At 40.7% G+C, this 23,328-nt stretch overlaps 1 protein-coding gene across 3 annotated transcripts in view; it reads left to right on the top strand.

The window, feature by feature from the left end:
* The window catches only part of myo5aa (myosin VAa), a 43,232-nt gene extending 20,223 nt beyond the window's left edge, over positions 1 to 23,009 (top strand). Inside the window, exons 8-42 of one of the 3 annotated variants that reach the window (XM_029497907.1) lie at positions 137 to 244; positions 463 to 569; positions 1,341 to 1,606; positions 1,766 to 1,847; positions 1,971 to 2,111; positions 2,821 to 2,946; positions 3,857 to 3,940; positions 5,632 to 5,634; positions 6,606 to 6,761; positions 6,966 to 7,063; positions 7,177 to 7,263; positions 7,447 to 7,555; positions 7,757 to 7,968; positions 8,145 to 8,301; positions 8,426 to 8,665; positions 8,773 to 9,021; positions 9,955 to 10,048; positions 10,164 to 10,312; positions 10,489 to 10,602; positions 10,789 to 10,923; positions 11,153 to 11,209; positions 11,330 to 11,557; positions 12,029 to 12,037; positions 13,096 to 13,196; positions 15,499 to 15,697; positions 16,206 to 16,271; positions 16,852 to 16,945; positions 17,031 to 17,180; positions 17,396 to 17,550; positions 17,866 to 17,955; positions 18,267 to 18,417; positions 18,541 to 18,823; positions 18,913 to 19,087; positions 19,193 to 19,273; positions 19,471 to 23,009. In XM_029497907.1, the coding sequence (XP_029353767.1) occupies positions 137 to 244; positions 463 to 569; positions 1,341 to 1,606; positions 1,766 to 1,847; positions 1,971 to 2,111; positions 2,821 to 2,946; positions 3,857 to 3,940; positions 5,632 to 5,634; positions 6,606 to 6,761; positions 6,966 to 7,063; positions 7,177 to 7,263; positions 7,447 to 7,555; positions 7,757 to 7,968; positions 8,145 to 8,301; positions 8,426 to 8,665; positions 8,773 to 9,021; positions 9,955 to 10,048; positions 10,164 to 10,312; positions 10,489 to 10,602; positions 10,789 to 10,923; positions 11,153 to 11,209; positions 11,330 to 11,557; positions 12,029 to 12,037; positions 13,096 to 13,196; positions 15,499 to 15,697; positions 16,206 to 16,271; positions 16,852 to 16,945; positions 17,031 to 17,180; positions 17,396 to 17,550; positions 17,866 to 17,955; positions 18,267 to 18,417; positions 18,541 to 18,823; positions 18,913 to 19,087; positions 19,193 to 19,273; positions 19,471 to 19,623 (4,709 nt within the window). In that variant the 3' untranslated portion in view covers positions 19,624 to 23,009. The remainder of the gene's footprint in view (positions 1 to 136; positions 245 to 462; positions 570 to 1,340; positions 1,607 to 1,765; positions 1,848 to 1,970; positions 2,112 to 2,820; positions 2,947 to 3,856; positions 3,941 to 5,631; positions 5,635 to 6,605; positions 6,762 to 6,965; positions 7,064 to 7,176; positions 7,264 to 7,446; positions 7,556 to 7,756; positions 7,969 to 8,144; positions 8,302 to 8,425; positions 8,666 to 8,772; positions 9,022 to 9,954; positions 10,049 to 10,163; positions 10,313 to 10,488; positions 10,603 to 10,788; positions 10,924 to 11,152; positions 11,210 to 11,329; positions 11,558 to 12,028; positions 12,038 to 13,095; positions 13,197 to 15,498; positions 15,698 to 16,205; positions 16,272 to 16,851; positions 16,946 to 17,030; positions 17,181 to 17,395; positions 17,551 to 17,865; positions 17,956 to 18,266; positions 18,418 to 18,540; positions 18,824 to 18,912; positions 19,088 to 19,192; positions 19,274 to 19,470) is intronic. The other 2 variants (XM_029497908.1, XM_029497909.1) reach the window with 2 other exon arrangements.
* The last annotated feature ends 319 nt before the right edge of the window (positions 23,010 to 23,328 follow it).

Below are 23,328 nucleotides of genomic sequence, written 5' to 3'. Positions count from 1 at the left end.
TTAAAATGGTGTCACCTAAAATAAATGTCCTTATTACAGTATTTTATGTCTTGAAGTGTAATCTGTACATGTTACTTTTGTATTCATAAGGGAGTTTGCATACGACTTTTGAACATTAATACTTTCTCTCTCTCAGGCAGTGCAAACGACTTCCTGTACACAAGGCAGGGCCGCAGCCCCGTCATCGATGGTGTGGACGACACCAAGGAGCTTTGCACCACTCGCCATGCCTTCACATTGCTCGGTAACACACACACTCTTGCCTTGGCGTGGAAGATTTGTAACAAATATAGAAAAAACTCACCTGCATGAAATGTTTGCATTAAATGTGGAGATCAATTAAGAATACAAAAAAAAAACCCAAAACTGAGGATTGGCTTTGTGTGATGAGGTTAAGACTGGGGTTGCAACGATAAATATTCATTGAGTCACAAATGTCTGTGTGTGTGTTTCTCTTTGCAGGTATTAATGAGTCCTATCAGATGGGTTTGTTCCAGGTTTTGGCTGCTATTCTTCATTTGGGAAATGTGGAAATAAAGGACAGAGACTCAGACAGCAGCCTCATTCCTGTGAGGATAATATCTATAATTCATTCCTGACTGTTAGTAAGATATGTGTAAACCAATAGCATAATATTTACAATTTTCCATTTATTCCATCAATTCTTCATCTCAAGTCTGATCTATTTCTGTTTTCTCTGTCTCAAACAGTAAAACAGCTTCCAAATGTTGACAACAGAAAGAGATAATGTTAAATTCTCTGTGATTAAAAAAAATAATAATAATAACATTAGTATTTTAGGCAGTCTGAAAACAATTGCTTTGTAGACAGGTATTATATTAATTATGAATGTTTTAGAGTCGACCACAGTAATCTTATGTACTTATTTACATTAACCTTATTAAAGTATTCACTGTGGGGTGATAAAGTGCCCTCTGCTACATCTTGGCAGGTAGCATTTAACAGCTGACTTTGTCAATTCTTTTCCTCGACTGAAGTTGGCAAGCTAACCAGCTTGACTGGGTCCTAACCGACCCTTTTCCAATAGCCACCTACGTAGCTTCTAATTTACCCTGTAAAATGTAGCCCGTCCAGTGGATGTATCATAACCTCTTATAATCTAAAAACAAGATTGGCTGAAGTTCATATGCAGCAACAATCACCACCACCCACCAACAGCAAGAAAGCAATGTTCAGCAGCACTGAAAACTTAAGGAGTATTTATGATGGTCTATGAGAGACAAGTGATGAAGCATATGGCAGTGATATAGTAATATCCAGGACCATTTATTTCATTTTTGTATCAACCTCCTGGTAATGATCAAAATCTGTGTCTTTAGCCCAACAATCGACACCTGATGGCGTTCTGTGAGCTGGTGGGCGTGAACTACCAGGACATGTCTCAGTGGCTGTGCCACAGGAAGCTGAAGACGGCCACAGAGACGTATATCAAGCCCCTACCTCGTCTGCAGGCCACAAACGCCCGTGATGCACTCTCCAAACATATCTATGCCAAGCTCTTCAATTGGATCGTAGAGCATGTTAACAAGGCTCTGATTACCAATATCAAACAGCACTCATTCATCGGTGTCCTCGACATCTATGGGTATGTCTGTGCATTTGCATTTGAGAAGCAAATTTACAGTAATGAAGTACATCTCATGTGCCCCCTAACCCAATGAACTGAAGTCGACCATTGGAAGTAATTTCTGGGGATATGTGAAACATTCATCTGGTTAACGCCATTGTAATTCTTCCTCACAAGGTTTGAGACATTTGAGATCAACAGCTTTGAACAGTTCTGCATCAACTATGCTAATGAGAAACTCCAGCAACAATTCAACATGGTGAGCCTCATGTCTTTTACCTGTGGGACAACACATGATGTTCACAGATGTGAGATATTAGTGTGTTCAATAAATGCAAGTGTACAGCTTAACCCCCAACTGTGAGTGTGTGTCTGTTCGCAGCATGTGTTCAAGCTGGAGCAGGAGGAGTACATGAAGGAGCAGATCCCCTGGACTCTGATTGACTTTTATGACAACCAGCCCTGCATCAACCTCATAGAAGCCAAGATGGGAATCCTGGACCTGCTGGACGAGGAGTGCAAAGTACCTCCCTTTTAATGTTTATACTGTCTTTAAATAAGACATGCATTGCCACAGCAGCGAGGAGTTGATGACTTATGACTGTTGATGCTGCACATTTAAACAAGGCTTGTTGATTTTACATGCACAACCATTTTCTTCTTTACATTTTAAACACATCAGATCCAAGTCTCTGACACCTTTGTGTACATTTCGACCTTGGTTTCAACCAAACAAGTGCTTCTTCTTTTTCACTTCCAGTTCACACACAGACTGAATGATTCTATTCATGCTAGTAAAATTAAAATATTGAGCACCTTCAGCTGAAAATCAGATAAGCTGACAGGTCTATCTGATTTATTTTTTTGGGGGTATGTGTTTGTTACAGTGTAACACAAGTGTCACAGACATGATGTTCAGGTGTTGGGTGACGTTTCAGCTGAATGAATTTAAAATAGTTAATGCAGTTGCATTAAAAATTTCAGCAGTGGTGTTAAGTGCAGAGTTCAAATCTGTACCTTTTACACATTCTTGAAATTGATATTCTTAGCTGATGCAGACTACCAACAATACTAACTAATCTTTCTGTGGCTGCTCTACCGCTGCAAGATATATAGACTGTTGACATTTGAGGTGGGGCCACATTAAACTTACTGATCGATCTGTGTAATTTTGAGCAGTTAACACTTTAGGTGTTTGTCTAAGTGCTCCCTCTGTCTCTTCTTCCTCCCAGATGCCCAAAGGTTCTGATGATTCTTGGGCCCAGAAACTGTACAACACCCATCTGAAGACCTGCTCCCTCTTTGAGAAGCCACGCATGTCCAATCGTGCCTTCATCATCCAACACTTCGCTGACAAGGTGGGCTTGAATGGCATGGTCTGTCTCACATCGTGCACAGCACAAGTAGCTTCATTCATCCATTTGGAATTCAAATTTTATTTATTAAAGTAACAGCACAGCAGATATTGTTTAGTATATTGTGTTGCAGTTTGCCTCTTCAGCTGCACAAACGACATTTAGGGACAGATTGGCTGCAGTGGCTGCTGCAGTGCTAGTGTGTGATATTTTTAGAGTAGATAGAGGGCAAAATTAGTTATTTAATTGTTTACATATGTTGGGTCTGTTGGGTCTCTTTAAATAAATTTATAAAGAGTTTGGTCTAGACCTGCTCTATATGTAAAGTGCCTTGATGTAACTTTGTTATGATTTGGCGCTATACAAACAAATCTGATTTGATTTGACATACAAAAAGGCACTTTTGCAATGAAGTGTTAAGTATGTCTATATCTGCACTGGTGTATTTTACATCAATGTTGTACATTTCATACGTTAAGGATTATTTTTCATTTCTGTTTTTAGATCCTTGCTCTAAGTTTACAGATAAATGGGTCAAGGACTGATGTAGGCTTTCCCATGAGGTTCCCTGTTAGTAAAACTGGATCAGATTCTGCCAAACATTTACAAGGATTGATCTATAAGACCCTCAATGTCACCTCCATTTGACTTCAAACAAAGGGATGAAAATATCATATTGTTTAGATAAAGGTTGTGACCACAAGACTGAAGTTTAATGCTGAATGGAGACTCTTGTTATTTGTGTTTTGTTGTCGTGTCTTGTTAAAACAACATCCAGTCGGTCATGGGGAAATAATTTAAGGTTGGCCTTTTCAAAGGAAGACTTTTAGAGACAGTCAAGAAAAGACAACAAATATTTTGCAGTTGTAACACAAGCTGTACTCTGTTTGTTGCTGTTGTTGTTTTTGAGCAGGTGGAGTATCAGTGTGAAGGTTTTCTGGAGAAGAACAAGGACACTGTGAATGAAGAACAGATCAATGTGCTGAAGGCCAGCAAGGTGAGGTGCACACACACACACACACACACACACACACACACACACACACACACACACACACACAAAAAAACCTACTTTACATTACAGTGTATACAGTGAGTCAAGAACAGATCCTACAGAAGCAGCATAGATAAAGAAACTGTGTGTGTCTGTGTATCTTGAAAAGAAGCCTGAAGCTTTAGCGCCTGGAGTCTGTAGGGGAAAAATAAGCTACTGTGTCCTGACTGCCTGAATGCTCAGGGAAGCAGCACCCTCCGCTGGCCATGCGAAAACATTTGGTCTCTCTAGGAGATTTACGATCACTGAGGCCCATTTTTTGTTTACAGACAACGGGCAAAAAATACACAAAGATACATTTTGCTTTATGCTTCCAAGTAATGCAACTTTATATGTGACACTCTGAGTGGGTTAGACTAGGTGTAGGGTCATGGGTAAAGCCCAGATAGGTCACCTTTTAAATGCTTGCTGATGTTTTGGCTGCAAACACAAACACACGCGGCCTGTGATGTAGTATGTTTGTCCAAATGCTCATGGTGACCTTGGCTGTTCTCTTATAGACTTCAGCAAGAGCAGAGCTGGGTAAGGGTTGAAATACTGTCTGCTCTAACCTCTAACATAACCACTTAACATATGCACACAGACACACAAACACACAACAATGCAACGTATAGTCTTATTTTGGCCATGAAGATCAGCGAGACTTAGACAAATTAGATTAAATTGTAATGACCTATCAGCGGGGTTTAGTCTAATTAAATTTCTTTAAAATCTCTGCCGAGCGGATCCCATCATTTGTTGTTAAAGAGGTTTCAACTTGTCAAAAGAAATTTGTTTTGCTGGAGTTCACCCACTGTTTTTTGCATCCTTTTTCTTAAACCACTCACAACAGTCAGAGAGCTACTCACAGTAACTGACATTACTTTATATTTCACCTTCAGCCTCTATTTCCATTACATTGTTATATAGCACAGGTGCAAACAACATGGTTGTAGACTATCCTGTTTTACTTAAATTAAAAGATGTTTGGTCAGGATGCAAATAATATTTCAGAATAAAAAAACAAGCAAAGGCTAACACACATTAGGATCATGATGTTGGTAATTTTTTCTATTTCCAGGATACCCTGACTGCTTTGTTCTGTCCGTGCAAAGCATCCAAGATAAAGCGGATGTTGTGTAAAACTTCTGTGCACTAAAAATTACATTTTCCAGCATCTAACAGTACTGCATACAGTACGCACAATGCTCAAAACGGCACTGGGTTCTGTGAGGCTCACATTAATAGATTAAAACATCTACTTTGTGTAGTCTAATCAGTAAAAACACACAAAACACACACTTGTGTGTAGCAGTATTTCACAGACACAGAGTTTTTAAAATATGCAAGCTTGCAATTCAGTGGCAATGCACCCCAAAGTGTTGGATCTGATAAAATGATCATCCCATCATGCTATTCCCATCACTGCACTGTACACCATCCTCATTAGTCTTGCCTGATTTTCTTTCCTTTTTGACCAGTAGACGTGTATTGTAATTTGTGATGGGGATGGTAAAGATTTTGAACTTTGGGTTTTTGGTTCCTGTGACCTTTCTTTTTAATGTCGTTGTGTTTTCTGTTGTCACTGTGTCTCCATATGTTGTCCATGTATGTTTGGTTCTGTCCTCATCATGACAACCCTTCCCTGCCAGCAGAAGGTAAACAGAGGCGTTCTTACAACGCTGGGTCGCCTGTAGCTCTTCTTTCAGCGCCTCTTTTTTTTTTTTAGCTTTTATCTTTCCTCCTTCCCATATCTCTCTTTGGCACTCACTTAACAGCACTGAGGAGATTGAAGTTCTGTGTGTGTATGTGCCTTTGTTTGCTGCATGGGGAGCACTAAAGGCGCTCTGAGAGGAGAAAAGGGGATTGCACATAAAAGAAAGGGATGAAGGAAGGAGAGCACTTTGTTTTTAGAGTGATGCTGCTTCATGATGGTGGCAAGAGATGCAGCATGGCAATGCTCTGAGCACAGCAGGAGGACCTGAAACTGCACAGATAACACAGGATCCTCCTTATATAACCTCAGTGTTATATGGAACATGACTAACGTGCGCTTTAATACATTTGCATAGTACATGATACTACTCATATCATATCATGGCATTATAATGCCATGCCAACATATATGACAACACCATACTATCATATATGATAATCCATAACCTTTTCATTATTTTATTGATTTATTGTAGCATTTTATAACTTTCTAACTGACTTGGTTTAACAAACACTAATCACCAAATTAAACATTTAATCACTCATAAGCTTCAGCTGTGAAATGGCTCTGTTTAATTAAGTCTCAAGTCAAATTGTCTCCACACTAGATTACTATGTCACTATGTTGAGGTTTATAGATCGAAAAAAAAAAAAAAAACCCATCAAAATTCAAAACATACTTGTCATCCTGCTTTGCCTGTGTCTACGCAGTAAGTAAGAAAAACCTACACGCATGGCATTAAGAAAAGACTGTTGGAGAGTGGATTTTTACCCATGTGTGAAGCTTTAATTCTTTATCCAGAGTGACATGCTTTGTCAATAATTCATTTCTCAGCTAATCAATATTGTCTGCAGTGTCTAAAACTTACTGTCAGCTAATCTGTTGCTGACTGAGATTTGGTCCTGATTCCAGTTTGACCTGCTGGTGGAGTTGTTCCAGGATGAGGAGAAAGCAACCAGTCCTACTGGTCAGGTCCCAGGGACTGGGGGCCGGACCCGACTCAGCATTAAACCTGACAAAGGCCGGGAAAGAAGCAGCAAAGAGCACAAGAAGACTGTCGGCTGCCAGGTTGACCATCTCTTTAGACTGACCCTGTAATAAAATGTAGATATAGATGCTTATCAGATTCATTTCACGCATATCATGCTGTAAGAAAAAGCCCATTATTTACTTCATTATCCACTCTGCAACTATAGCTTATGACTTTAAAGATAATTATCCAAAGCTGATCTTAAACTTGCACTTGGCTGATGATGATCTGTTTTATGTTAGTTTCGCAACTCTCTGCAAATGCTGATGGATACTTTGAATGCTACAACTCCACACTATGTCCGCTGTATCAAACCCAATGACTTCAAGTTGGCCTTCTCGTAAGTTCCCCTTCTATATTCTGCTGGTGGCGAAACCATAATTTCTTTGGAGTTGAATTATTCACTATGCTCAAGTCATTGTCTGAGTCATGCGACTGATTATCTGTCTGCAGGTTTGATCCTAAACGTGCAGTGCAGCAGCTCAGAGCCTGTGGTGTCCTGGAGACCATCCGTATCTCTGCTGCGGGTTTCCCATCCAGGTTCTGACACATTTCAAGAACTCTCCCTCCAAAAATGTCTTTGAGATAAATGCAATGCCGGGAATAAAAACCTCTAAATTGCAGCACAAATGATATGTTGTCACAGCAGAAGTATATTTCCTTGTTACCAGACAAGTGTTTGGAGTATGATTGTAAAATACTTAAGAAACATGTGTGTCACAGATGGACCTACCAGGAGTTCTTCAGCCGTTACAGAGTGTTGATGAAGCAGAAGGATGTGCTTCCTGACAGAAAGCTGACGTGCAAAAATGTTCTGGAGAAGTTGGTGCAGGTCAGATGTTGGAGTTTTTTTTATTGTCTTTTTAATGTTTTTATTTTCGTTTGAATTTTTTTTTTTTTTAATCAACAAGAAAATACCCAATTCATTGGATAAATTCTGTAATCTGGCGCAGCCTGGTTTTGCGTTTTCTTTCTGATTGCACAGTGCATGCAATTTGTCCTACCTCTAAGATCTACTCCTTCCTTCCCTTAGGACCAGGATAAATACCAGTTTGGTAAGACCAAGATCTTCTTCAGGGCTGGCCAGGTTGCATATCTGGAGAAGTTAAGGGCAGACAAGTTGCGAGCTGCTTGTATACGCATCCAGAAAACTATCCGCTGCTGGCTGGCACACAAAAAATATCAGCGCAAGCGCAAAGCTGCCATCACCATCCAGAGGTTCACCAGAGGATACCAGGCTCGCTGGTGAGTCAAGCCAACCTGATGTTCTCCCCCTTTCAGCCATTGAAAAAAGAATCACGTGCAAGGACATCCACTATGTTGGTTTTATAAGACAGTTCTGGATAAATTTATTGTGGCTTTGAGTAATATTGGCATTATAAATATGTGGTGATTGAGACAAGTCTCATGTCTCTCCTCAGTCTGGCCAAGTTCATGCGTCGCACTCAAGCAGCCACCATCATCCAGAAGTACCAGAGGATGTGTGTGGAGAGGAAACGCTACAGGCAAAAGCAGGCAGCTGCCCTGGCCATGCAGACGATGCTCAGAGCTTACATGGCCCGGCAGAAGTACCAGGCAGTAAGTCACACATCCCTGCAAAACATTCAGTAAGGTCTGGAAATATCCAGAGAATCCACTTGAATTCCTAGTAAACATGCTCTAATATGTCTCTGTACTTCTTTTACATTTTCTCTTTATGTAGCTACTGCGGGAGCACAAGGCTGTGATCATTCAGAAACATGTTCGTGGCTGGTTGGCTCGATGCTGGTACAAGCGCTGCCTTTACTCCATCGTCTACCTGCAGTGCTGTATCCGCAGGATGAGAGCCAGGCGCGAGTTGAAGAAGCTGAAGATCGAGGCCCGCTCAGTGGAGCACTTCAAGAAGCTCAACAAAGGCATGGAGAACAAGATCATGCAGCTACAGAGGAAGATCGACGAGCAGGTGAGATCTTGACTCTTTATCCCCAGTTATACTGTATATGTGTATATATATTCAAATAGACACGTTTATATTCTCATCTTGACATTTTCATTGAACTGTTTTTCCAGAGCAAGGAAAACCGGTCAATCAACGAGAGACTTGTTGGTTTGGAGAATTCCTACTCCGCAGAGAGCGAGCGGATGCGTGGCGAGTTGAGCCGACTGCGTGGGTTTGAGGAGGAGGCCAAGAACAAAACAAACCAGGTGACATCACTGCTGGAGGAGCTGGAGCATTTAAAGAAGGAGCTGAGCGCAACGCAACAGGAGAAGAAGACCATCGAGGACTGGGCACAGACATACCGGGACGAAATGGAAAAAGTAAGGCTGGCTCAGCGTCCACATCTGCACTCTTACCTGCTGCATTACTATACTGGTGTATCTAACCTTTTCTTAGGTCACTGCAATCTTTTGAATTACAAGGAGAAGTGAAAGGATGTGAAACGTTTTCTCTTTATCATCAATCACCTGGTACTCTCTCCTCTGACCGATGTTCAACCATTAAATTAAAAAAAGAAAATGGCTAAATTACTCCTATTATTAGAAACTCCCATAGTTCCCTGGAAGTGCACAGCTTGTCACCAAATGCTAAATTTGCATATAGATGTTATTGGCATCAGAGAAAAAACTCTTTCCCCCTATTTTAGGAGGCACATCGAACCAGGGGCGAAAAGGCATGTGGTGGGCTCAGGTGGCAGAGTTGCCCCTGGTCAGGTGAGCACAGGAGGTAGAGTAGTGAGCTAATGAGGTAGCAGCTGAACTCTGTGTGTACTCCGTGTGTTTTTGTTTAGTGTTCAGTGGTCTGTACTTCAGAGACCAGACATCTGCAAAGCAATCGAAATAGAGAAGAGAAACTATTTAAACATTTAGAAACTTCCCGTTCCCATTGTGTGCTGATCTCTAGAAGACAGTTCTTACCTCGACACTTCGTGAGATAAAACGTGTGTGTGTGTGTGTCATAGCAACTTGCTGATTTATTGAAACACAAAAGGAAATTGTCTTTGACCTCTCTCTTTAAGTCTCTCCCTTTAATCCAACAGTGAATTTAATTTTCTGTTTATCGTATTAATGATTATTTTCTCTCAGATCTGTAGTAACAGGACTCACTAACATTATGCTTATTATTATTATTATTATTATTATTATTATTATTAGATAAAAGATCAATAATATTTATTACTTATTATAGTCAACATGTAGACCATCAACATTTTACACACAATGTGACGGATGGATGTGTGTGCATGTGTGTAGATGGTCTCGGAGCTGAAGGACCAGAATGGCTCGCTGAAGAAAGAGAAGGACGACTTGAACAGGTTGATTCAGGAACAGAGTCAGCAGATGACAGGTATGCAAATATCACAACATAAATGAAACTCATTTTAGTCATGAAAACATTTAACTGTCTCTTAAGCCACACAATGTTTGTTTTTTCTAAGCTTCTTACTTCTTTGCCTGAACAGAGAAAATGGCCCGGGCAATAGCAGAGGAGACTCAGCAGCTGGAGACAGATCTGAACGAGGAGCGATCTCGCTACCAGAATCTCCTGTCAGAACACCTTCACCTCGAGGAGAAATACGACGACCTGAAGGAGGAGATGGCTCTTTCCTCGGTCAGATACACACACATAGCCATCATTACTTATGAGAGGTTTACTTTATTAATCTGCAATCATACACAGTCATCCTGCCATGTCCACCATTTCACTGTGGGGTTCTTCTTCATCAACAGCATGGAGAAATTAAATGCATTGCTCTCTAAATGGTTGATTCTCTTTTCAATATGAAGAACATCTCCAAGCCTGGCCACAGGAGAACAGATTCCACCCACAGCAGCAACGAATCAGAGTACACCTACAACTCAGAGTACGCCGAATTGGAAGAAGGTTCCCGTGCCGCAGAAGTAAGAATGGGGACATTAAATGTTGTCAGTTTTAATAAGAGGAATTATGCAAAGAAATGATTTTTGCTGTTACAACGTGGCTTCTGGCATAAAACATGCAGGGTTCAGTTCACACTGAACTTAGACTGAACCTGCCTGGTACTTATTACTGGGAAAATGCTCTGCTCACATTTCCCTGTCATGCAGGATGTGACACGAGGAATCGACACCTCACTGACCCTCAAGCTGCAGAAACGTCTTACAGAACTGGAACAAGAAAAGCAGTCACTGCGCAATGAACTGGAAAACAAAGAGGAGCAATTCCAGCGGGCTAGAGCCAGGGTACTGACTTTATTAAGTCACACTTAATGTTATTGGGCATATTCTAGAGTGTTAACACATGGTAAATGATCGTAAGCAAACAGTGCGCTTTAATATAATAAGATGCATTATGTTCATAATTTAAGTCCCATTAATGAGTAGAGAGATTTTGATATCTGAAGAAAGTGGCTTAAACGGCTTGGATTAGATTCCTGTTTTCCTCATTGTCATGTTTTGCCTCTTGTTTCAGGATGATGCAGAGTTTAAAAAGGCTCGTGGGGCTGAGCTAGAGTATGAATCTCTCAAGGTAAGTAAGAATAGGATAAAGTCAAAATTCAAAAAGGGTTTATTTAAAGCCATAAAACGTCAAATTCCCAAATTTTTCACATATTACTTTGCTGCAACCCCAACCCTTTTCACATCCCAGCGTCAGGAACTGGAGTCCGAGAACAAGAAGCTGAGACATGATCTGGCAGAGATGAGACAAAGCCTTCTGGGTGATGCAGCTACAGGTGCCGGGGCCCCAGGCTCCCCTGCTTATAAGGTGCTGCTGGACCAACTCAATTCTGCCTGTGAGGAACTGGAGGTTCGCAAGGAGGAGGTGCTGATCTTGCGCTCCCAGCTGGTCAGCCAAAAGGAGGCCATGCACCACAGGGTAAAGATGGCATTTCATCATCTATTAGTATTCATCCAACAACGCAGGCTCCATGGTCATCACATGGTGTAGTTATTTTTCTCACACAGGGTCCTTACTGTGGATGTTGGTCGATGTGCTGCTTTTTACGTCTACATGTTTTCACCCCAGTTTGTTTTGTTTTCTCTCATGGACTGAAGGACCAGTTTTAATATAGTCACTGATTTAATAATTTCCCTGTATTCTGTGTTTATGTACTCCAGGAAGAATAATTAAATCTAAGGCATCTTTTGTTATCTTAAATTCATGTTGATGTGTGCCATGTAGAGAAACAACAATCAAAATATTTTTGACTGACAGTGGAACAGATTGTCAGTCAATCTGTCACAGAATCACTAATCCATCCGCTCTGTATGTTGCAAATAATTTCACGCTCCCCTCTGTGTGTCTAACTGTCTCCACCTTCTCTCCTCCATCCATGCTTTCCCACAGGATGAGAAGGTACAGTTGAAAGACTGCATCATGCATAAAAATCTGACACTTTTCATTGTGTGTTGTGTCGTATGTCGTGTACATTATGGTGTACATTATCAGGAAAGAGAGCTGATCCAACAGTAAAAGTGTAAAAGCTCAATGCACGTTTTTTTATGTTCTAACTTAAAGCCACGGCAAAGAAAAATTAAACATATCTCATAAATAGATTTTTTTTTTTTTTTTTTAAATACTGGAAGCAACATCAGCTACAGTAGAATCAGCTACTGACACCAGATCAGCAGTTCTTACTCTCAGAGAATTGAAATGCAGACTCGTAATGCAGAATTGGCTGCAGTTTCAATTTCTCATCTGTCTCGTCCTTTGTCTGGGTGGATTAGTTTATGTATTATTTGTTTCATTGAACATTTCTGAGTTCTGTTCAGTGGTCTTTCCCCATTTAACAGGATTCAGTATTCTTTTCATTATCAAATGCAAATGCAAATCTTTGCATGTTGTATTTAAAATGATTAAATGGATATTTAGTGGATAAAAATTAAAAGATTTTTAAACAACAGAAAATGATTCATTATGTGGAAGTGTCATGCAGCTGTCACATGCCCAAAAACAATCCAAACGATCATAAATGACCTTTAGCCCATGTTACTCTCAGCAGCGTCCAGTTCATACATGCCCCTCTTATCTCTTGAACTGCTTTGATGTTTCCTGTAAATAGATGACTGTGCCATTTCATGGCTTGTCACTGGAAGCCTGAGGCTCCAGCTGGTTCATGATTGTCAGTGTAAAAGGACAGTCACAGCCAGCAGCTTTCCACTAAGGTTGTCAGGAAGTCATAAAGCACACACACACGCTGACTCCTCACAGCAGTTCAGATCAACACTAATGAACTCTTTGACTCTCTTTGTTCATACACCTAACCTGTATGAAAAGCCCCCCTCCATTATGTTGATTTTGTGGTTCCTGATGCAGCCTGGTAATTTCTAAATGTGGTGTTAATCTGTGTGTTTCATCGCCCTTTCTTTGTTGTCATTTTCTCCACCTTCTTTCTTCTTCTCTCTCTTTTCTAGGAGACCATGACGGAGCCGTCTGTCTTTGTTGAGGATGTGTCTAAACTGAAGGACGCTGATGAACTCAAACAAGCTTACATAGGCCTCAAAGATACCAACAGGTACTTTGTCACAGCCAGTGTACTCCTTATCTCCTTGTCTCCGTCTCCTTCAACCTTTTTTTTGTTCACTTTAATATCTTATGAAGTTGCAGTTGTACTGTAAATGTAATGTCTGTCTGAGTGGTGCATGTATTCGTACACGTGTGTGTGAACACCTTTTTGTCCCATGCAGATCTCCTAGGTTCATGCATAAGCCGCTGGAGGTCAGTGATCTTCTGAGTAGGCTCAGGTAACGGATAAGACGTGGCCTATGCATCATGGAGCAGAGCATGCATGGCCACGCTGTCACTGAACAGGGTTAAGAAATTTTTACAAATGATCTGACATGAGTGAATCTGAAACAGTGAATGGACGCTTGTGTAGCTTTGTGTGGCATTTTCTGCTATAACAGCATGAAGACTAATTAAAGTACCAATTGACAATTCTACAATTTAGATTTTTTTCTCATGCTTTAAAGTGTTTCTGCTTTTTTTAGTCTTAAACAAAGTTTTTAGGTTTGCATGTATTTCAATAGTTCATTAAGAAGGGCAGAGTCCTTTACTCGAGGATTAGACAACATAAATAAAATAACCAATAATATTGAGTTGCTTACAGCTATGGTGACTCTTTGGAGATCTTACTGAACTCCCTATTTACAGTGCATGCATGAAAGCATGGAAATATCTGAGCTTAAAGAGTTTTACCTTTCTCTTCTAGTTTAACTTTAGCAGCAGGTTTAATATTGTTTTAGAAGGCCTCGTCTCTTAGCTTTGTGGAATCAGTTTGGCATTAATACTGCTTGAAATAATCCTTTTACCGTATGTTTTTAATTATGTTTGTAAAAGCTGAGATGCACAGTAAAACATGAAGGATGTGTATGTGTTTACGCAATAAATAATTTTTGGTGGTCCCTGCCATGTTTCCCATTGGGATCTGAACAGTTGATTAAATCCACTTTGTGCTGTACCCTGTTGTGCTCAGCTCATCTGTACATGTTATGATACATATGGGACTGTAAACACAGCAGGCAATTATCAGCAGTTAATTTAAACATATTTTTCTATAAAATTGAACAGTAAAAAATGCTTTGCTATGCATCTCTAAGTTTTTCCCTCCCTCATCCTTCCCTGTTTCCATGATGCTTCACTTGTTGCACACAACCTTCTTTGCTTGCAGACTGACATCAGAGTTCAAACAGCAACACTTCCACTTGAACACTCCACATTTTACTTGTTTTTGTGTTGTTCACGGTCCCTTGTGCTGTGTCGGTCAGATCTGCTGCTCCAGACTTCCATAAGCTGAATGAGGATGGAGAGCTGTGGCTGGTTAATCAGGGCTTGAAGGAAACCATCAGGTGTTAGTGTGTTTCAAACAAAAGTGTGACGTTTGAGCATGACACTTTGCCTTTTCACAGGGAAGGATGTGTCCTGCTGGCTTTCTTCAATTTCATATTTTCTCCCTCTCTCAGTATCTCAACCACTTTACTTTGTCCAGCTGAACAGCTAGACGGTTATGTTATTAAGTCCCATCAAGCCTCTGCCATATATAAAATATGGCCCATGGCACAAGTCGAAACGATATGACTTCAGAGTTAAATAGCATGAAAAATTATAAGACTTATGTATATACAGAAAATATAGAATATAGAAGATTTCATTTATATGAAAAAGCAGCAGAATTTGTGTTCATCCTTCGCCCTTCAAACTAAGTAGTTTCACTAACTTTTAATTGTAGATTGCAACATGTTATACTTGAATACTAAACATCATCATCTTCTTTTGATGTGAGGAGTGAATTGGTTATGTTTAATCACTAACAGCTTACTTGCTCCAAACACAGTGACAAAGACTTTTTCGTTCCTGATACTCAAAGCTAACCCTAAGAATTTTTATCAAGCACTATTTGACTTGGATCTGATGATTCAAATCTTCAGCGCTTCATCTTAAACCTTTGTTTCTTATGACCGTGTACTATGTTGGTAAGATTCAGCTTTTAAAGAGTGTGAAGCTAAATGACACAGCAGAATAAGAAGAATATACAGAGAGGCTGCGCTCGAGGCTGCTGGTAGTATCTGCAGAGCATGCTGCTGTCCTGCATCACCACACTGTGGAGAAAACCTCCACTTTTTATCCCTCTCTTACTGTTTGCTGATTTTTTTTTTTCTCCTCTTCCCTGTTTATTCCTTCTTCTTCTGTGCTTTCCACACTTCACTGTCTGTTAATATTGACAAATATTCCCTCTCTCACTGAAACCTCTCTTTCTCTTTCTTGTCCCCACCATCTTACCCACCACATTCCTCTTCCACATCCTCCCATCTTCGCAGGTTACTGGAACACCAACTGCAAACTCAGAGGAGAGGTTACGATAATGAGGTGGAAGCGTTACGTGGTGAGCTGCAGAATGTCAAGGAGGAGAACAATCGTCAGCAGCAGCTCCTGGCACAAAACCTCCAACTGCCCCCAGAGGCCAGAATCGAAGCCAGTCTGCAGCATGAGATCACCCGGCTCACGAACGAGAACCTGGTACGAGCCGACGCAAACACATGCATGGACTCATACAGACACGCAGGCTGAGGAAAAGCTCATTGCATAGAGTCTGAGCAGTCTGAGCAACAATTTATACACAGAGGTAAAATCCCAAACATTCAGGTCAGCCTGTCAGTATGAAAACAGGATCAAAGTTAAGACATCAAAAAAGTTTGTAACAGTAACAGAAAAAGTCATCACTGACTGCCAAAGTAGAAAACTTTTTACAATAAAGGCTTTTAATGTTTAATGTTAAGATTTCAGGTTCTAATAGTCAAGATGTCCATGATTGATCCATCTGATGTAGCCAGCACTGAAACACACACACTCAAATCCAAGTGATACATAAAGTTGGAAGTCAATTTGACTTCATCGGTCCAAATCACACAAACCAAGTCTCTTCCTCGTGTTACACAAACATGATTATGAAGAGAGTATTTGGTCACTGGGCTTCACATTCAAAAACTGAAACGAACACTAATTTGTGTGGATGGTGTCCTGACAGGAACTCATGGCAGAGGATCCTACAGCATCCAGAGAGGCTCGAGTCATCATTTTACGACGGATGGTTGTATGTAGAAACAGGCGTGTTTCCCTTGACGCCTGTGTGTGTGTGTGTTGCGTGTGAACTAACTAAAGTTGTGTGTACTGAACGAAATTGAATTCAGCATCTCTCTAACACAGCAGAGCAGCTCTGCACTTTTTTCTCTTTCCTAACAGCCAGAGTCCTGCAACTTCCCTCTGATATGAAGTCAGCCCCGCAGCTTTCACGCTGATCTAACCCCCTGTCGCTTTTTTCACACAACTATGCCAAGATAAACCTGAATGAACTTCAGACACATCTCAGTTCTCTTAGAATTTAGAATGGTTTTTAATTCAGTTACTATCTCAGTGTATATGTTTTTATAAAAACAGTTGTTTATCCACACATATGAAATATTCTCTAATATTTAAATGCCACACTTTTTTTCCTACTCCTATGTAGAATCTGTACATTTGCAGAAATAAAGTGTAGATTTTTACCACTGGAGGGCAACAGTGTGGAGCTGAGTCAGAAGACGCTTGCACTTTCTCTTGACTTCTCTTTTTCTCTCGCCTTTTTATTTTTGTCTTCATCTCTCTCCATCACTTTGCCCTCTCATCTATTTCAGGATCTCATGGAGCAGCTGGAGAAGCAAGATCGAACCATCCGCAAGCTCAAGAAGCAGTTGAAGGTCTACTCCAAGAGGATCGGAGAGATGGGAGGTAGGGGGTTAAATCATTTATCAAAGGCTTGTTGAGAAAATAGAGCAGTTTGTGCTTCAATTGTTGTTGTCTTGTGTGTGTCCAGCCGGTCAAACTGAAGGCCAGACGTCTCCAGGACAGATGGTGGATGAGCCCATCCACCCCGTCAACATCCCCCGCAGGGAGAAAGACTTCCAAGGCATGTTGGAGTACAAGAAGGAGGATGAACTTAAACTGGTCAAGAACCTCATCTTGGGTAAGAAATGAGGAGTAAAAAATATATAAACTTTATCAAATTTCGTGAAGTCATTGAAAACCAAGTAATGATGCAGGACAGTGTTATGAGCTATGTTCACATTTGATCCAGTTTGAAAGTTAAAATGAACCAAGTGAGTTGTTTTTTTGTTTTTTTTAACTGAAAAACATCTCATTGTTGGTGCCATTCACCTAACTTGACCTTCATTCCTCCAGAACTGAAGCCTCGCGGTGTAGCAGTGAATCTGATCCCTGGTCTGCCAGCCTACATCCTGTTCATGTGTCTCAGACATGCTGACTATGTCAATGATGACCAGAAAGTCCGCACTCTGCTCACCTCAACCATCAACAGTATTAAGAAGATACTAAAGGTTTGTTTGAGTGTGTTTGTGTGTGTGTCATCTTGCAGTGGTCCTTATATGAATAGCAATAAGACTTTGGGGCTGGTCAGGTAATTCGGGTTTGAACATTTGTCCTTATCAGTCTGGACAGATCCTTGAATGTGCTTGCATCGTAAATGTGCTGCAGACTGTTAGCGATGTTTTCTCTGGCTGGGGTCAGTCAAACTGCTGAGTGTAATTAAGGTTAAAATAGTTTTCTGTAAGTTGCAGGATGTCTTGAGTTGGCGAGGCTCTGACTATAACCAGCAGGTTTACTGACCACATTGTCTTTTCTCTTCCTGCCAGAAACGAGGAGATGACTTTGAAACAGTTTCTTTCTGGTTGGCCAACACCTGTCGTTTCTTGCACTGTTTGAAACAGTACAGCGGAGATGAGGTGAGCCTGACTCATCATCATCAGCTATTTCTCTTGTTTTGTTTTTTTTAACCTTTTTGTTTTTTGATCATGAGTGAATAGCTAAAGATAGCTAAAATAGCTATCTTAAAAAGATAGCTAAAAAAAAAAATAGCTAAACAGAATTTCTAAAAACTGTTCACATAAACAGATAATTTATTAAAAATGTAAACTGATTGCATCATTTAGGTATAAACAATAGCAGTTTTGTTTTGTTTTGTTTTTTTAATCCCCCAAATCCCACCTTTTTGAAAGAATTCTGTGCTAAGTTTATCTGCTGGTGTCTGTCACAGGCTTTCATGAAGCACAACACATCAAGACAGAATGAACACTGTCTGTCCAACTTCGACCTGGCGGAATACAGACAGGTGATCAGTGACCTGGCCATCCAGATCTATCAGCAGCTGATCAAATGCATGGAGAATATCCTCCAACCCATGATAGGTGTGTACACGTGTGTATGACTCTGTGCTCATACAGTTTAAGGAAACTGTACATTTAAGAGAAATTATGACATTTTCTTACATGTATGATACAAATACTATTCACACATTCGTGTTCCTGCAGTCTCCGGCATGCTGGAACATGAGACCATCCAGGGCGTTTCAGGGGTCAAGCCCACCGGTCTCCGTAAGCGGACGTCCAGTATTGCAGATGAGGGCACCTACACCTTGGACTCCATCCTACGGCAGCTTAGCGCCTTCCACTCCACCATGTGTCAGCACGGCACCGACCCCGAGCTCATCAAGCAGGTGGTGAAGCAGCAGTTCTACATCATCGGCGCCGTCACCCTCAACAACCTGCTGCTGCGCAAAGACATGTGCTCCTGGAGCAAAGGCATGCAGATCAGGTGAGAGCTGCTGCTACTCAGAGACGAGCCGCAGTGAGCTGGTTGCAACTACTTCACCCCTAACCCCAACCCACTGTGTGTGTGTGTAGGTACAATGTGAGCCAGCTGGAGGAGTGGCTCAGAGACAAAGGTCTCATGACATGTGGAGCCAAAGAGACTCTGGAGCCGCTGATCCAGGCCGCTCAGCTGCTGCAGGTGAAGAAAAAGACCGATGAGGACGCTGAGGCCATCTGCTCGATGTGCCTGGCCCTGACGACTGCTCAGGTAAAACACCACAGTGTCCATAAATTCAATTAATGGACCACTTATTTGTTGGTAACTGTTGGCAAATACTGTGTTCTTACCCTGTTTGTGTTACTTTTCTTTCAGATTGTGAAGGTCTTGAACCTCTACACACCTGTCAATGAGTTTGAGGAGAGAGTTTCAATTGCGTTCATACGAACCATACAGGTAAAAAGTTTGAAGTTTGATTTGAATTAAAGCAAAGTGAATTTCAAACCAATTGCAGAAGCGTCATGCAGTTGTGCTATGATTCTACACTCCAAATTTCTGTAATTCAACCAAAATTTAAACAGTTCTCTTTTTTCTGGCATTTATTTATTTATTTTGACTATTTCTAACTCAGTCTTTTCTCTTTCACCATCCAGACTCGCTTGCGAGACCGATGTGAGAGTCCCCAGTTGTTGATGGACACAAAGATGATATATCCAGTCACCTTCCCGTTCAGCCCGTCCTCACTCGCCCTGGAAACCATCCAGATCCCCAGCTCACTGAACCTGGGGTTCCTCACTCGTGTCTAACCCGACACCCTGCAGAATATTTGTCTTAGTGGCCGCTGTTCAGTCACATGACACCCACTGACCCCAAAACCCCAGACACTGCAATCACGAGAGAAATACATGCATTTTCTGACCATCACAAACACTTAAAAAGTAGGATTTCTATTTACACTGTTTGATCGATTATATATGAAATATTTATCAAATAGTCTCCTCTTAATATTTAGACCTCTAAAATATCCCTAAATCTAAATCTGGACTCAAGCATCCATCAGTAGAGGACTGACATCCTCTGAACTTTGACATGCACGCCTACAATTATGTACACCTTCTCTCCAACGAAGAGGCCCAGAACCCAATGTCGCTGGTTTAAATCTGGCCGCCAAGTACCATAATCTGTCCCCTGCTTGTAAAATCGCCTGCCTGCCTCTTAGAGAAGCCACAGAACCAGGTCAATGTCTCCAGGGTCTGCCCTCGTGGTCTTGACCCTGGTTCGCCCAGCTCCTTCCCCCGTGTTTCAACTCGTGGTTATGATCGTCGTTCTTGTCATCGTCTTCTTCTCCGGTGAGAATATAGGTACCTATAGATGAGAGCAGGTCCTAATGTAGGGGCTGAGACCTCATGACAAGCAATAAGATGGCAATTTGAAGTGTAGATTGACGCGTTGGGTTTGTACTCCAAAATGAATTCCTCGTCTTCAGTACAAAACCAGATGAGTGCTAATGTTAGCTCTCTCTCTCCAGCAGACCAGGCTTGTTTCTGTACGCTGTCATTTTACTTGTCATCTGTACAATATTATTTATGCATATATAAATATATATAAATATGAATAATATTTATCATGTATTTTATTTATTGCTTTTTGCTCCGTCCCCTCTATCCATCGTTAAGATTAGAAGCTTTCTCTTTGCAGAAAAGGCGTCCAATATGAGGATGGGATTCAACATTTCATTTACCAGGATGAACAGCTTTGTAAAAGCAGTTTAGTTCCACCATAACAAGTTTACACTGATACCAGGTAAATTATATAGGATAGTTTAACAAGATTATCATTTGTTAGGCCTCTTAATATAAAAATGTCTCTCTGTCATATCTCCCTGCAGTGTAGCAGGGGTTTAACTGAGGAGGAATCTAGAAGGTACAAGGTTTGAACTCTGCTGAGGAGTTGACTCCGAGGATCTTTACTGTTTACAGCTACACATGTACACAACAGTAAAAACCCAGATCTATGTACACACAACACTGCTCACTGCCATGTCACGGTGGGCTTTTTCCCTCCAAACGCTTTCTTCTCTTCTTGTTTTCTCTAAACACAGCTCTCATCAGAGCTTTGAAAATTTTTCACTGTCGTCTATGCATAGTTATTTACTTCAGTCGTGTTATTTTCTTATCATCATGTGTTCGTAACAGTCGTGTCACTGGGCAGAATGGAGAGAAACAGTTTCTCTGAAGTTAGTTTTTGAGCGTTTTCTGGGGATCTATCCGGCACCATTCATTTCTCTGCTGTTATCTTCACAACGATGCTGAACTTTAACATTGTGCACCGATCTCCTGCCTGTCCATCCTCTATCTGCCGTCCTGCTATCCTGTCATCGGTTTTAGCCAAAGTACCAACATACAGATAGTTTTTTGTTTTTTTTGGGCGGGTTATTTTGTTTAGTTTTTTAAATTACACGGTGGTGTACAGCATGCGCTAATGCTATTACTGCTGGTACTGCTGCTGCTGCTGCTTGCCCCTCTTGCTGTCCCCATCGAACCTGCATGGGCTCAGCTTTATCAGCTGACCAGAAATTAACATGCATGCAAAATATTTTTCATATTAGAGAAACATTGGTGTAGGTGAGTCGTTGGATGAGCATCAGGGAATCTGCTCATACTTTTAGAAAACAGTCCTTTGTCTGTGGTAAAATTGTCATGGCAGCCTCGTGTTCATCCCCTTTGTTTGCTTACTTTATTTTTTTATTTATTTTTTTTGCCATTAGCTTTATAGAATAACCAAATTTGCCTCTCGCCCTCATGTGAACCTTATTTTGCCTAAAGACTTTATCTGTTAAAAATGAAATATTTTCTTTATTGTAAGGTGTTTACCCACATAGGAAACTGAATGGTCACCAAAACAGAACACAGTAACTCTTAATTCAAAATTTGTCTTCAGCTGCAACAAAGTAAGTGAGGAATGGAAAATATTTGTATGAAAGCCAGAGTAGTAAAAATGTTTTTAAAAAAGTGAAATATCTCAATGAACGACCACAAACAAGCCTCAGATGGAAACTAACAGCAAGTGGAATAAAGAAAGTTTTGTGTTGCACAAATGTTGGGACCATTTTAATCGATCTGCCTTTTGTTATATATTGTTTGGGTTTGTAGGTAGTTTGACGTAGGTCTTTGTAAAGAGTACATATCTGAAGAGAGGTGGTAACTGAAGGTATTAATTAAACATGAATGTTAATAATGTTAATGAAGTGTATCATGATTTTAGCTGCACATTGTGGACAAAGCCTTATATCTGAATTATTTGCTCTCTGAAGGACTTGCACACATTGTCATCATTGTGGCATTGTTTCTTTTCAGTCAATGCAGTTTTTTCCACTGTAAGATGAATATAAACTGTTAAATGTGATCATTTTTATGTTTAAGAGATGTCCTAGTTGGTTCGCTGTCAAAATGAACTCGAATGATTACAGAGGAAGTCGGATAAATAACAAATTTACAGACAGACTGTAAGAAGAAAACCTTCGCGCTTAAAAGTCTGCTTTTTTCTGTCTTTTCATTTCCATCTTTCCGCACAACTCTGGCCCTTGAGCTTCCTCTGCCACATTCCCTGTATGATTAGATGCTTCCTTTTTTCAAATGTTCTTGCTGTTTCATCAAAATGGTCAGTTAACACAAGCCGCAGGTAGGAAGACGGACTCTTGTAGGTATCGTGGCTGCAGCACCAGCCTTCACAGACTCAGACTCACCTTGTGGACTGATGTGTTGCCAGCGTAGAATAGGAAGGCCGTGCTGGTTTCAGAGGAGGAAAAAGCAGAAAGCAGGGCTGTGGCGCCTCTCGTCCCCGGGCTTCTCTTGACCTCTCGAGCAAATGTCATTTTGTTCACAGGAGGAGAGAGATGGCTGTATGATACATACATGTAGACATTATAAATGACCGTTGTTATTATCAGCTCTACCATTGATTGTGCCATTCGAGGAAAAAAAATAATAACTGTCAAAAACTGAAAAGTATCATCACCCCACTTGTTGTGGTACCGGTGTGTACATGCCAGTACTGAAATGTTTCCTCTTTACTCCCATGTGTACATTCAACAAATTGGACTGTTTGTAGTTTCTGGTAGCTGTGCTTAGTGAATGTGTTCACCGTTAAGAAATTAAGAAACTTGGAATAAATTGTCAAATCTGTAAAAGTAAAATAAAAGAATTCAGCACTATTGGATTGTCTGTAGGAGGTGATTTTTCCTTTTTGTTGTTATATTGTAATATGCAACACTGAGTGAATTTTTTTTATGTTTTATTATTTCTTATCCACAATGGGAAGTGGATCGGAGTGTGAATGTAACTGTCCACTCTCTACAGGGACGTCTGAAACATGGAGGTAAAAGCAGAGCAGAGTCACAGCTTAAACACTCTTCTAAGAAGCTTATAGTTCTCTGCCCGTCCCTCGTTGACAATCCTCTTCTCTGGAAAAACACAACTAGCTTCTCTGGGATAGATACCTGCTCTGCAGTA

This window comes from Echeneis naucrates, chromosome 3 (genome assembly GCF_900963305.1).
Source record: "Echeneis naucrates chromosome 3, fEcheNa1.1, whole genome shotgun sequence".
NCBI classification, from domain to species: Eukaryota; Metazoa; Chordata; class Actinopteri; order Carangiformes; family Echeneidae; genus Echeneis; species Echeneis naucrates.
The sequence above is the reverse complement of the archived record's forward strand: the minus strand, read 5'-3'. Positions and strand labels throughout refer to the sequence as shown.